This window comes from Capsicum annuum, chromosome 7 (genome assembly GCF_002878395.1).
Source record: "Capsicum annuum cultivar UCD-10X-F1 chromosome 7, UCD10Xv1.1, whole genome shotgun sequence".
Lineage (NCBI taxonomy): Eukaryota > Viridiplantae > Streptophyta > Magnoliopsida > Solanales > Solanaceae > Capsicum > Capsicum annuum.
In genome coordinates, this window is record NC_061117.1 from 221,332,882 (window position 1) to 221,346,901 (window position 14,020).

A 14,020-nucleotide genomic window follows, 5' to 3' on the forward strand; every position below is an offset into this window, starting at 1 on the left:
ATATTTATGGAAATCGGAATAGTAATAATCAAATTTAGATTTTTGAATATAGTACATATATATAATTTAGTAACATAAACACTCAATTAAGATTTTCTTAAAGGAGCGACAACACATGCTTAAATTATAAATCACCAATTTTCTCATTGCCCCAATTTGTTTGAGATTGAGGCGTTGTTACATGCTATTGTGTTCCGTCATCAATTTGTTTGGGACATTACAATAGCATGTTTCAGTCGTTCACAAAGAATATATAAGCAAGCGGAACATGCATGGAATGGCGTGCTTCACACTTACCGCAACTTTCAGATACCATATGACACTTTAAATGTGATGCTTATACCAAGTTTTTACACTTAGTCGCAACACAATGCTCAGCATCACCCAAGACTACACTTAGTCGTAACACAATGCTCAGCATCACGAGTGATACCATTCTATTCCAAATCATTGCCTACTCAATCATTTTCTTTCTTGTTGCTGGATATTTCGTTCGTACACATCTCCTTTAATTCTATGAATCTTCATGCTTCTACTGATTCCTCATAATCATAGTTTGAGCCGAGGGGCAGGGGGACAGGGGGATGGTACCACTCAATCTCAAATCTAACAGATGTTTGCAGGCAAAAGTTCACATTACTTGTAACATAGAACAAAAATATTATGCAGCAGAAAGGTATACGGTACAATGAACTTTCTCCAACAAGACTACGACAACAATAAATTAAATGCAACTAAACAATAGAAAGTTGTATTATACATAAACTTCAAAATAACAACTATTGAATCAACATTGATCACCCTCATTTGTAGGCTGCCATGCCAACCCCAGCTTCGCCACCATAGGGCATGGGGCCACCCCGCGCCTTGGCATAGGACACATAGTAGAACTGGGAGATTATGCTGGTGAAGAAAATGAAAGCTGCTCCAGCTGCAAAAACTCCTTTTCTCAGCGTTTCACATGATAGAGGCTCATCGCCTCTCAAGATCGATGATCGATACTTGGTGTGATAAGCATTTCTAACCGAACCAGCCAACAAGCAGACCTCAGCTATGAAAAATGAAAGCCTGAAACACAAGGGACAGACAAACATAAGAGGAAAATATACCTTAGCCTGTTCGGCAAAATATTTTCACCCGCTAAGCGTATATACATATATTATACATTATTATCATATTTCGGAAATATAATGTCCTCGCTTGTACAATGACCTAAATTTCAAGATGCACGATTTAGCATTGAAAGAGATACCAGAAAACTAGTATTCCGCTAACTAACTGAACTTTCGCTTGTTATAGTACTTACCAACATATGATGAACAATATGACAGCACAAGCCCTTGAACCTCCCGGGCTCAAAGCCTTACCACAACAGAAGCAACGGCTAGCCACCATTAAAATTATTTGACTAAGCAAGAGAAATAAGAAGGCACCAGCACCGAAGCCAGTTGCTATGTCCGAGTCATAGACGCAGTAGTTAAAGTTGCCTTCCTTATCGTCTTTGATTGTTGCCTACAAATGAGGGGATATATTCAATCAGGTGACGCACAAAAAGTTAATTAACTTGAACCACTCCGGAGGAGACTAGAATTTATACAAAAATCAAATCAGATATGAAAGCAACATAAGGATATATAGGTCTTGAGTTCCCACTGACAACAGTAACACAGAACTGCAAACTAATTTGCAGTCTTTTCCTAACTTATTTTCGAACCCTTGCCTACTAGGTGAAACTTCAAGTAACCAATCAATTGAGCTACCAGGATTCTCCTTTTTTCCTCGCACTTTATATATGTATCACAAAATCACTAAGATCCTGTTTGGATTGACTTATTAGTGTTTGGATTAAACAAAAAAGTGCTTATAAGCCCTTGATTTTAAGCTAAAATGATTAAAATTAAGCAAAAATCTTATCCAAACAGGCTCTAAGTAAGTACAAAAAATTATATTTCAAACCCAGTGAGTAAGTAAATCAAATGAATAGTGGTACACTTTTGTACTCAGAACCTAAAATGTTTAAATCCTGAGTAGGTCATAAGTTTCTTGCTTATGCAAACTGATAAAGTACAATATTGGTTCACCAAAAAAGAGATTTTGTAAGTAATAGTACAATTAAAGGCAATACAGCAAAGCTGAAAAATTCAACTAAAATTTACAAATCACTATTACTCCAATCAAATACTAGTAACAATTCCAAAGTGACCAATGATTAATCCAATATTTACTTAATTTGGATTCAATGAAAAGCCATATTCAAGCAGAATAATATTCCAAAAGCCTAAAAATCCTAAAATTATCACCAGACTCTGTCTACAGCAGCAACAACATATCCAGTGTATTCCGACATAGTAGGGTTTGGGGTGGGTAAAGCATACGCAGACCATACCGCTATATCATGTGAAGTAGAGAGACTTTTTTCAATAGACCCTGGCTCATGAGAGAGAACATAACAATATAACAAACACGAAACATAAAAGCATATAAACTAATACAGTATGTTAAATGAACTAACAATGCTAGCTAATACAGGAAACAATACAACCATAAGATCTATTCAAAATCATACACATCACCCAAACACACCACGTATAAATTTGCAAAAATAAATAAAAATAAAAAACAAACAGCAAAACCTAACAGATCCAACAGAAGAAAAAGCAAATTAACCAATTTTACATCAAACTAAAGTGTGCAAAAAATGAATATAACACAGACATACAAGTACAGTGAAAGAGAAAACAAAAGTACTCACACTACTTCTTCTCCTCTCAGCAGCAATAGCCAAACCAAAAGCAATCAGATCCAATACAAAAATAGTTACCATTAACAACTTCGAAGCCATTTTTTCAGCTCAAATCAATCACAAAAATCAAAATTCCTTCCCCCTCTCTCTCTACTTTCTCTCTCTAGATATACTAAAGAGTCGTTGAAGCACCTACAATTGTCAAAAACAATAAATATTTAACTAAATATAAATTGATGCCCCCACAATCTAAACTACTCTTTAGTCTTTTACTAATATATGTATATATTGTCGGTAGCGTTAATTATGGTAAGCATAAAGTTTTAGATCTAATCATCTAAAGAGGTGTATTTTGTCCTCTATGGGATGACCATAAAATACTTGCCTTTTTTACTCCATACTAATTTATGGAGGATATGATTTTAAATAAGAGGATGTTAAGAATACGTAATACAATAGAAGGTCAGTTAAATATGAGCGTGAATTTGCTTTTTGAGGATTTGATTATTTTTAATTTTAAGTTGGGATCTATCGAAATAGTCTTTCTAATTCTTCCAAAGATAGAGGTACATTTTATCATTTCAGATCCCCACTTTGTGGAAATACATTAGGTTTGTTGTTGTTGAGGATTTGACTATCCACTCTTTTGTTGTTATTTTTATTTCTTTCATATAGATTTTGCGTTGTTTCCTAGTTAGTTGCTATTTTATTTTATTATTTCCTTTACTTTGTAGTGAGGGTGAGTCGATGGTGTTTCTCTATCTCTTCGAGATAATGGTAACTGGTAACGTCTGTTTATATTCTGTTCTCTCTAGACCTTAATTATCGAATTTTATTGAATATGTTATCCTTGTTGTATAATTAATAAAAGTAATATATGATAAAATTATTTTTTTATTTTTTAATCTTAAAATATGTCAAGTGAAATATGAACAAATCTAGATGAACATAGAAAATGTACTCTCTCCATCACAATATACGTATCACTTTTAGAATTTCAAAAATCAAACAAAATTTCTATATATTATTTTGATATGTATTTTATAAATTCGCTATTATAATAATACCTTTTTACTGTTTTCAGTAATAGTTTTTTAGTTTTTTTTAATTTATTTTGAAGAAAATGCCAGAGGCAATGAACACAATAATAAAATGTATTACGTATTTACGTGTAGGCATAAAACTCGTGCCATACACACAAAGTGTTACCAACTTTTTTCAACTCTCACGCACCATACAAAAAGAGAATCAAACACGTAATTACAACTCAAATTATGACTTTTTTCACATCCACTTAATATATTTTACATCAATTAAAAATATTTTAGCATAATTAATTAATTAATTGGGTAAAAATATATCATAATTAGGTGATAAAACAGTAAAACAAAAATATGTGTTGATATAAATTTGGCATACGAATAAATTTTTATTAATGAATTAACATAGGCAGTTTATCATTTCGAGAAATATATCTTGAGATTTTTATTTGGCAAATAGAGTACTTAAGCTATTAAGTCAAAAGTTTCTTAATTGCTTTGGCTCTAATTCCTAGACACTATTTTCCTTTCGATGTGACTAAACTTCAAATTCGCACAAACATTTTTTTTTTGTTTTCTCATCTAGTGTCGGATATTCGTTTGACTAATCCAAATTCACGCTGAATAGCGCCCAAATTCGCACAAACATGTATTCCTCCCTATCAAATTAATTGACATATCTTTATTTGATATGAATCTATCTATATTTATATCTATAATCTATAATCTATCTATAATATATTAAAAGTGTGAAGCCTCTTAGAAAAGCGATTTGAACTTTTTACCCTTCATTAAAATACTTTCTTTAGACAAAACTATCTTTTCACTATTTTTTTAATTTATTGTTTAATTATTTTTTATTATGGTATTAACTAAACTTCCTAGAATATATGAGACTTCTAAAATGTATGATAGAAGAATTAATTAATATTTTTCTTTTTACTAGGCTTCCTAAAATATATGATAGGAAAATAATTAATATTCATATTATCTCATCCTTTATTATTTTGTTGGCAATTTCTATTAAAATATTTAAACCTTTCCCGTTAAACACTTTCTTCTTTCTTTCTTTTTTTTTTTAGTTTTCAATTTTTTAATTATCACCATTTGTGATTTTGGGTTGTTTCTTGAACTTTCTTTAACCTGTTTCTTTTTGAGTTTTTGGTAGTAAAATAATTTACTTTCCCCATTAATCTAGATTAATCATGTAGGAGTAAATTATGGTCAAAAGGTTTGCTTATTGGGTGAATATGATTGATGCTCGTCTAACTTGATTTGATTGTATGTCTAGATTGTCATTATTTTTTTAATTTAGTATTTAATTATTTTTTATTATATTAACTAGACTTTCTAGAATATATGATATGGGACTTCTAAAATATATGATAGAAGAATTTATTAATATTTTCCTTTCTATTAGACTTTCTAAAATATATGGGACTCCTAAAATATATGGTAGGAGAATTAATTAATATTCATGTTCTCTCCTCCCTTTATTATTTTGTTGGCAATTCTACTAAAATAATTAAACCTTTCCCGTTAAACACGTTTCTTCTCTTTTTTTCTTTTTTAGCTTTCAATTTTTTAACTATCACCATTTGTGATTTTGGATTGTTTCTTGAACTTTCTTTAATCATTTTTTTTTTGTTTTTGGCATTAAAATAATTTACTTTCCCCATTAATCTAGATTAATCAGGAGTAAATTATGGTCAAGAGGTTTGCTTATTGGATGAATATGATTGATGCTCATCTAATTTGATTTGATTGTATTGGTGGGTGCTTGATTTTCTAACCCTCAACTACTTCACTATTTTTGTCAGCATAATATAATTCAACATTTGTGCATATACATATATCTTCTTTGTTTTCATTCCAAATCATTCTTTAGGATCAAAACTTTTGCTCAAATAAGAATTAGTTGGATCAAAATCGAAACTTTGTGATTACTATTATATATTTTTTTTTATAATTTACAGGTCGTAGATGAATGTCGGTTGACTTTGAAGAATTTCTTATGTAAAGGTTAGGTTTAAATGTATTGTTTTAATATCCTTATTATTTTATTATTTTATTTTAATTTACAGATGCTAGATTAATGTGGGTCGGCTTTGAAATTTCTGTTAGGTAAAAGTTAGGTTTAATTGTATTATCGTAATATCTGTATTAGTTTGTTATTTTGTATAAATGTTGGTTGGTTTTGAGGAATTTTTTTATATAGACATTCCCATATTTGGCTTTGGCCAAATCATCTTTCATATATTTCATATTGGAAAAATTCTTTTGGCCATAATTTATTCATAATAATAAAAAGTTTGATTCACACTATAAATCAGTTTTTTCTTGGACATTTTTATCCTTTTACCTTAAGAATAAATATATTCTTCTATCATATTTTCAATACATTGATTATTGTGAAGGAGCTTAATTATAATTAATCTTCATATTCATTGGAAAGTGTTTGCCAATTTTCCTTAGCCATTTGAAAATATGTATTCCCATTTCATTTTTCCTTAGCTAATTGAAATGTATTCCCATATTCATAGGTATAAACATTTATAATTTTCAATTAAACGTATTTGAAAACATATGGTGGAAATTAAAATGTATTTTCAAACCGATTTAAACATAGTTTTTTACTAATTCTAATTCTCGAGTAAAAAATTCCTCTAATTCTAATTCTTTACTAAATATTTTTCCTCCACACTTAAATATTTTTCCAGTGAAATGTATTTTCAGTATTTGAAAATATACGGTGATAAATACATTTATAGTTTGCCAATTTTCATACATACTCATTATTTGTTAATTTCAGTATGATTTCATAATTTGAAAACATAATCATTATTTGTTAATTTTAGTTTAAATCTATGTAAATACGTTTTCAAATACATTTACTTAGACAGACATTCTTAATTTCAGTTAGTATAATTTTACACCTTTTCAAGTTACGAAAAAAATAACTAGGTAGAGATCTCAATATTTCAGCATGATCTCAATCAATGCTTATTCTTTCATAGTAAGAATTTTATTTGTGACAGTAAAAGACAATCAGTACTTTAGTTCGCATTTTCTAAGTTTGAACATAACACGCTTGACTCTATTACGACTGTTCAAAATTGAACCGAAATCAACAATCTGTAATGAAATTTTGGTTATTGAACTAGTGGTTTGACTTATCGGATTACCAAGTGTAACGTGTGTTGATTTGTTGTTATCGCAATATTTTATAAATTATATTTGAAATTATATATATATATATATATATATATATATATATTTTAATTTATGTGTAATAATAAAAAAAATTTCATTAGAGATCATTTTAGTAACAAATATAAATAATAATTCATAATTTATCAAATCGCCATAATATAGGGGTGAAAGACTTATATGATTAACACTTATATCTCATTCTCTTTTGTTCGACAGATGAGAACTATATGCATCTATAATATATTAAAATTGTGAACACCTTTAGAAAAATGGTTTGAATTTGTTGCCCTTCATTAAAAGACTTCCGAATAGATAAAATTATTTCTTCACTTATTTTCTTGAATTATTAATTAATTATTAAAAATCAAAAGAGTCCTAATAAGGACTTCCTATTAATTATAAACTTTTAATTTTGGAGTTTAAGGACTTCTTATTAAGAAAAGGTTAAACAAGACTTTGACTTCAAATAAATATCAATTATCATTTTCTTTTTTCAAGTTTAAGAGTTTTTCCTTTTTATTAGGATTTGCTTTAATTTTCTATCATAATTAAAAAAAAATTAATACAAAATATTTTTTTAACATATTTCTTCCATATTTGATTAATTCTTTTGGACTTCTACAAATTGAGGATCTTTTCTTCCTAGAAATAATACAATAGCATTAATATGTAAAGAGTTTTATTTTGGAGAGATTTATTCTCTCTAGATTTTGTATTTGTAATATTAATTTTTCAATATGTAGGTTATTTTACTAAAGCATATTAAATATTATGTTGTTTTTATTATGATTTTTTTTGTAATCTTATTTTGTGAATGTTTGTAATGTAAGTTTCATATAACATCATGTTATTTCAATTTCAACTTCAAATATTTTCTAGGTTCACGATTATATTTTTGATTATAGAACTTTATGAGTTAGAGTTGTAATTTTTGTTAATGGATCTTCAATTTTTTGATTTTTAGATTTATTTTTTTATGAACAAAAATATTTATATTTATTTGTACTTGGTTAATAGAACGATTGAAAATTTTCTTATGAGTGTGGACATGTATTAAATTATAACGTATGTGAATATCTTGTGGAAAGAATTATGAGGTCAATTTGTGATTTTTCTTTTTTGCAGGTTAGAAATTTTTTTTTGGTCAGTTTGAGTTTAAATTTTTAAGTTGCTACTCAATTAATCATATTCATCATTTACATGAATTTATGATCTATGTTAAAGCACACATCAAAAAAATAATAAAAAATATTTAAATAAAAAATTAATTGATTATAAAGTCCTAGATTAAGTGACATGAAAGACATTGTGGTTACATAAACATTAAATTAAGTATATGTTTGAAAATACCTTAGGTCAAAGGATGAGAGATTGGACTAAAATAAATCTAACAAGCAAAACGAGTTTTAACTTCTACTATTTTTGGAATCTAAAAAAAATAAAATTGTTTTAAAAGTATTTTTGAGAAAAATACATTTAAAAGTACTTTTAAAAACTTAGTCAAACACTAATAGTTAGTAAAATACAAATAGTCGCTCTGTCTCTAAATTTATTAGTTAAACACAAATTGTTTATCACTGAAAATACACATCGAATTGGTTTTATAAAATTAAACTCTTTGAAACAAATTGCGTGAAACGCGTATACTAAGACTAGTAATAATAAAAAATTTATGTCTTATAGTATTAAAATTAAAGATATGTTAAATATATTAAAATATTTTTAAATTTTATATATTAAATATATATGTAAAAAATTAAAATTAAAAAATTATTAAAAAAAAAAAAGTCATTGTGCTTGAAACAAAATAAATAAAAGTGCTAGAAAGGTGAGAAAATTGAAGGAAATGTGTCTTTTAAGTCTTGAATGACGGATTGGTGACATTGACCAACAGATAGGGTCAAACATTATTAGAAAACTTGATCAAGTTAATTGTGGACTTGATTAATATTTTCAAAACTTTCTAACCCTTTCAAAAATACAAATCAACCCAACCCACATCCTCTTCAATCCAAATCAACCACTCTCTCCTCTCTCTCGACAGCTTTTCTCAACTCTCTCCCAACCAACAGTTCTGCAAAATTTTTATCTTCAACCCCCGACGACTTCTACCTCCGACGATAAATAGTTGAGTTTCTCTCTTCAATTCAATCAACCTGTCTCTCATCCCTCATTAATCAATTATGTACCCTAGTCCTATATTAATCAATTAAGGTATTAGTCTAACATATGAGGTAGTAAGAATCGGTTTGGCTCAGAGTGATCGATCGCCGACTCTGGTCGGGAGGAACGCAGTACCATCTCATTATGCAATTGCCAAAAGACTAAATTGAAGTTGTAGTTGACCCTATGAGAACTCACATTCAATTAAGGTATTAGTCTAACATATGAACTCAATTGAATTATATATAAGCAAATGTTCAACCTATTGCAACAGATGTCTTTTCTGTTGGATCAAATCAAACAGATTATGTAATCTGTTGTAACATATTACCCATCTATTGTAAACTATCAAATAGATTAAGTCATTTGTTGTGACAGATCACCCATCTGTTGTAAACTTTTAAACAGATTAAGTCATCTGTTGTGACAGATTACCCATCTATTGTAAATTATCAAATAGGCGCTGTCATATGTTGTAGTTGACATTATGAGAACTCACCCCTAGTCCTAGATTAATCAATTAAGGTATTAGTTAAACATATGAGGTAGTAAGAATCGGTTCGGCTAAGAGTGATCGATCGATGACTCTTGTCGAGAGAAACACAGCACCGTCTCATCATGCATTTGCCAAAAGACTCAATTGAAGTTGTAGTTTCCCCTATGAGAACTCACCCCTAATCCCAGATTATTCAATTAAGGTATTAATTGAATATATGAGGTTGTAAGAATAGGTTTGTCTCAGAGTGATCGATTGATAACTCTTGTTGACAGAAATGCAATACCGTCTCATCATGCAATTTCCAAAAGACTCAATTGAAGTTGTAGTTGACCCTTTGAGCTCATTCATCCGTCCCTAATTCCACCTAGACCAATGTAGGTACTATTATTAATCTTAACATTAAGTTAATAAGAACACATTTCAACTCAGAGTGATCGATCGATGACTCGGGTCGGGATGAACGCAATACTAACACCATGCAAATGCAATGACTCAATTGGATTTGTAGTTGATCCTGTGAGCTCGTTCATTCATCCCTCGTTCCACCTAGATCAATATAGGTACTATTATTAATCATAACATTAAGTTAATGAGGAGCTCATTCTTTCATCCCTAGTTCCTCCTGAATCAATTGCAATGAAATCTGTTACAACAAACAACTGAGCTGTTGGAGAATTTCAAACATATAGTAATATATGTTGCAACAGATGGCATTTTTTATTTAATTATCAAATAGACATTTGCATCTGTTATGATGGATGACTGAGCTGTTGGAAATTTTCAAACAAATATTGATATCTATTGTAACAGATGGCGTTTCTGATTTAGTTATCAAATGACATTTTCATCTGTTGTCACAGATGACTGAGCTATTGGGATTTCTCAAATAGATATTTGAATCTGTTACAACAGACGACATATCTGTTTGAAAATCTTTTTTTTTCTTTTAATTTTAAAGCAAACTTCTGTTTGAGTAGATAAAGTAGTAGTACTACTAAAGGCGGTAAAAAATATTTATTGGATAACTCAAAAATCTCATTGAGTAGTCTTGTCCAGTCTTTTCAATGTCACCCGTTTTCTTCCTCGTGCCCTCAAATTATTAGTGAATATTAATTAATGAATATTGAAACCCCTAATATTTCTTCAGTTTCATATTGACTTGCCACTCGCATTAAGAAAATATTAATTAGGGGTTAATTTTACTATACCAAATTAGCCTTATTAATTATGCTTTGAAAATATAAATTTGAATAAATACACTTTGTTTAGTCATTTAATATTAAGGGTAGTACATCTAGAAATTAGAATTATCTCATCTCTCCTCTCCTCTCCTTCAGCCATAAATCTCTCATATTTTTTCTTTCTATCCTCTTTAGAGTTATCACAACCTTTTTTTCTCTCCTCTTTCTCATAAATTTTCGTTCGGATCTAAACCGATCGATATCCATATCTTAGATTTCTCGATTAAAATTGTTGTTTGGACCCCTTTTTGACATTAAGGTATGATATGATTCACTATTGCTCTTTCATTCTCGTCTTTTTCTTGCAAGTTATTTACATATTTTTTTATTTAATTACCATTTTCCCATATCATATTTATTTAAAAATTTTGAAGGAACTTTTAATTGTTGAATAAACGAACCGAGAATTTTTATTATAAGATGCGAAAAAAGTCATCTGTTGGGAGAAGTTTAAAAGCCTTGTTGGCAGTATCATTTTTTTTATGCATTTTGTTTGTTTCTTTGTTGTTGATGTTGTTATTGATGGTGTTGGTGGGGTTGGTGTTGTTGGAACTTGTGGTGTAGTGTTGTTGACAGTGGCGGATCTAGGTTTTTTAGACGGTGGGTGCTTCTTAGCTTAAAATTAGTGGAGTCTGAACAATCAACACAAGGAGTAAGGGAGAAAAAAATAAAAGAAAGTTTAAAGTGAATAAGAAGAGAAAAGTTGGTTACCAAAATTAAAAAAATATGTGCTGAGTGGGAAATGAACTCAAGACCAAAAGAAATAAATAGCCTTAAGCACCCAAACAACAGCTAGACTAACCAAACAACTCTTACTATGGGTGCTCACTGGTTAGATTATATATGTTTTTTTCTTTATTTCCATATACATATATAAAGTTCGATACGAGTTAAGTTTGTGCTCGCGCACCCGGAGGACTCCATGTGGGTCTGTCCCTTGTTGTTGATGGTGTTGGAACATAGGATGTATGCTTCTTTGTTGTTGATGATGTTGTTGGAACAAATGTTGTTGTTTTCTTTGTTGTTGATAGCTTTTATTTATTGTTTGTAGTTTATGCTGTTGTTGATGTTGCAACAGACGGAGCAACTGATGGAACAAATTAAACCACCAGCAAGGCTGCTATGTATTCCAACAGAGTCCATATCTATTGCATCAGACTCCACATCTGATGCAACAGACTTCACATCTGACGCAACATACTCTACATCTGTTGTAACAAAAGGATAATTTTCTTTCTGTGACATAAATTTTTTTCTTCTCCTTTATAGATATAAAAGGAACTGAAAGTTGATCAACTTTTTTCTGACCATCACAAGAGGCTGCAGTAAAGATAGGTTTGGAGGAATAAGCTGCATGCAGATGGAACCACTTCATATGTGGGAGGTATCACAATTCGATATTCCGGGATAAGATGTAGTTAGCAAACTATCCAGAATTTTATGTAATATTGCTAAAACTATCCGGGATTTATGTGTTACTTAAATAAAACTGATGACTTTATTAATATGTAAATTAAAAAAAATGGATCTAAATACAATATTTTATCTTTTTGTTGTATTTTCAAAAAACACAGATTGGTAATTTGTAGCAAAATATATTTCACCTGTCAGATAACTTAAACATATGGAAAATTTGTTGCAATATATGGATATATCAGTTTGCTTTTCCATTAGCTATGGTGTCTGTTGCAACTTGCTAGTCATCTGTTTATTCAATTTCATCGAGAGCAATAGATTTTTCTAAACACTTCTTGGCCAAACTCAATTTTTGCTCTTGAATTGCTTCTCTTTTTTTCTTTGCATCCTTCAACCAAACTAAATTTTTGCTATTGGATTGAGGACAAAAATTGAATTTAGAGGCTAGGTTGAAGAATGCAAAGAAAAAAAGAGAAGCAATTCAAGAGCAAAAATTGAGTTTGGCCAAGAAGTGTTTAGAAAAATCTATTGCTCTCGATGAAATTGAATAAACAGATGACTTGCAAGTTGCAACAGACGCCACAGCTGATGGAAAAGCAAACTGATATATCCATCTGTTGCAACAGACTGTCTATATGTTGTAAGTTATCTGACAGGTGGAATATAATTTGCAATAGATTACCAATCTGTCTTTTTCAAAAATACAACAAAAAGATAAAATATTGTCTTTGGATCTTTTTTTTTAATTTACATATTAATAAAGTCACCAGTTTTATTTAAGTAACACATAAATCCCGGATAGTTCCAGCAATATTACATAAAATCTCGGATAGTTTGCTAATTACATCTTATCCTGAAATATCGAATTGTGATACCTCCCACATATTAAGCAGTGATACATATGGACTAGTGATACATATGTATATGTACACTAGTATATACATATGTACACTAGTATATACATATGTATCACTAGTAAATATGAATCCCATATTTTATGTAATTTTTTAAAACATTGAGGGGTCATTTGGTAGAGTGTATTGAAATGTTAATGCATGCATTAGTTTAATATATATTAATAGTAACTTGTTTGGTATACTTTTTTACCCTATGTATAACTAATGCAAGCATTAGTTATACACTCTGTTGTGTATTGAGGTGTGTATTACTAATACCTTAAAATCCATGGCATTAATAATGCAATGAATCTAATGCATGCATTAACATGCTTAAAGACCCTATTACCCCTCAAAAAAATTTCCGCATTCTTTCCAACATATATATTGAGAGTATTATGTAAATTTTATTTTTTTTTTGAAATTATGTAATTCATATCTTTTTAAATACATCGAACCAAACACTGCATAAGAAAAATACAAGCATAACTAATGCAAACATAATTAACACAAGCATTACTAATACAAGCATTACTAATACACCATATTTTGGATTATTCTTATACACTCTACCAAACGACCCCTAAGGGATATTGTGTAATATGGTGTCTTAAATATGGGATTTATGTAATTTTTCCTTTTAAGGGATATGAACAGTCGTGGCTTTTTGTTTGACTAAGTCCAGTCCCTTCCAATTCAATCATTTTATAAATAGGTTCCTCCGGCCTCCTCTCACTCTCACTCTCACTCCTCACTCACTCTCGTTCATTCCACTATACTTACAATACTAATATGTCAGATCCAGATTC

The 14,020-nt window shown here is 29.7% G+C and overlaps 1 protein-coding gene across 1 annotated transcript; it reads right to left on the reverse strand.

Annotated features, from left to right (window-relative positions):
* Nucleotides 1-616: 616 nt before the first annotated feature.
* Nucleotides 617-3,219, reverse strand: LOC107878681. The gene is made up of 3 exons (XM_016725760.2): nt 2,753-3,219; nt 1,307-1,512; nt 617-1,068 (listed from the first exon to the last, which is right to left on the reverse strand). Exons 1-3 carry the CDS (start codon nt 2,840-2,842, stop codon nt 804-806), a joined length of 561 nt encoding a protein of 186 aa, XP_016581246.1. The 5' UTR covers nt 2,843-3,219; the 3' UTR covers nt 617-803.
* Between the last annotated feature and the right edge of the window lie 10,801 nt (nt 3,220-14,020).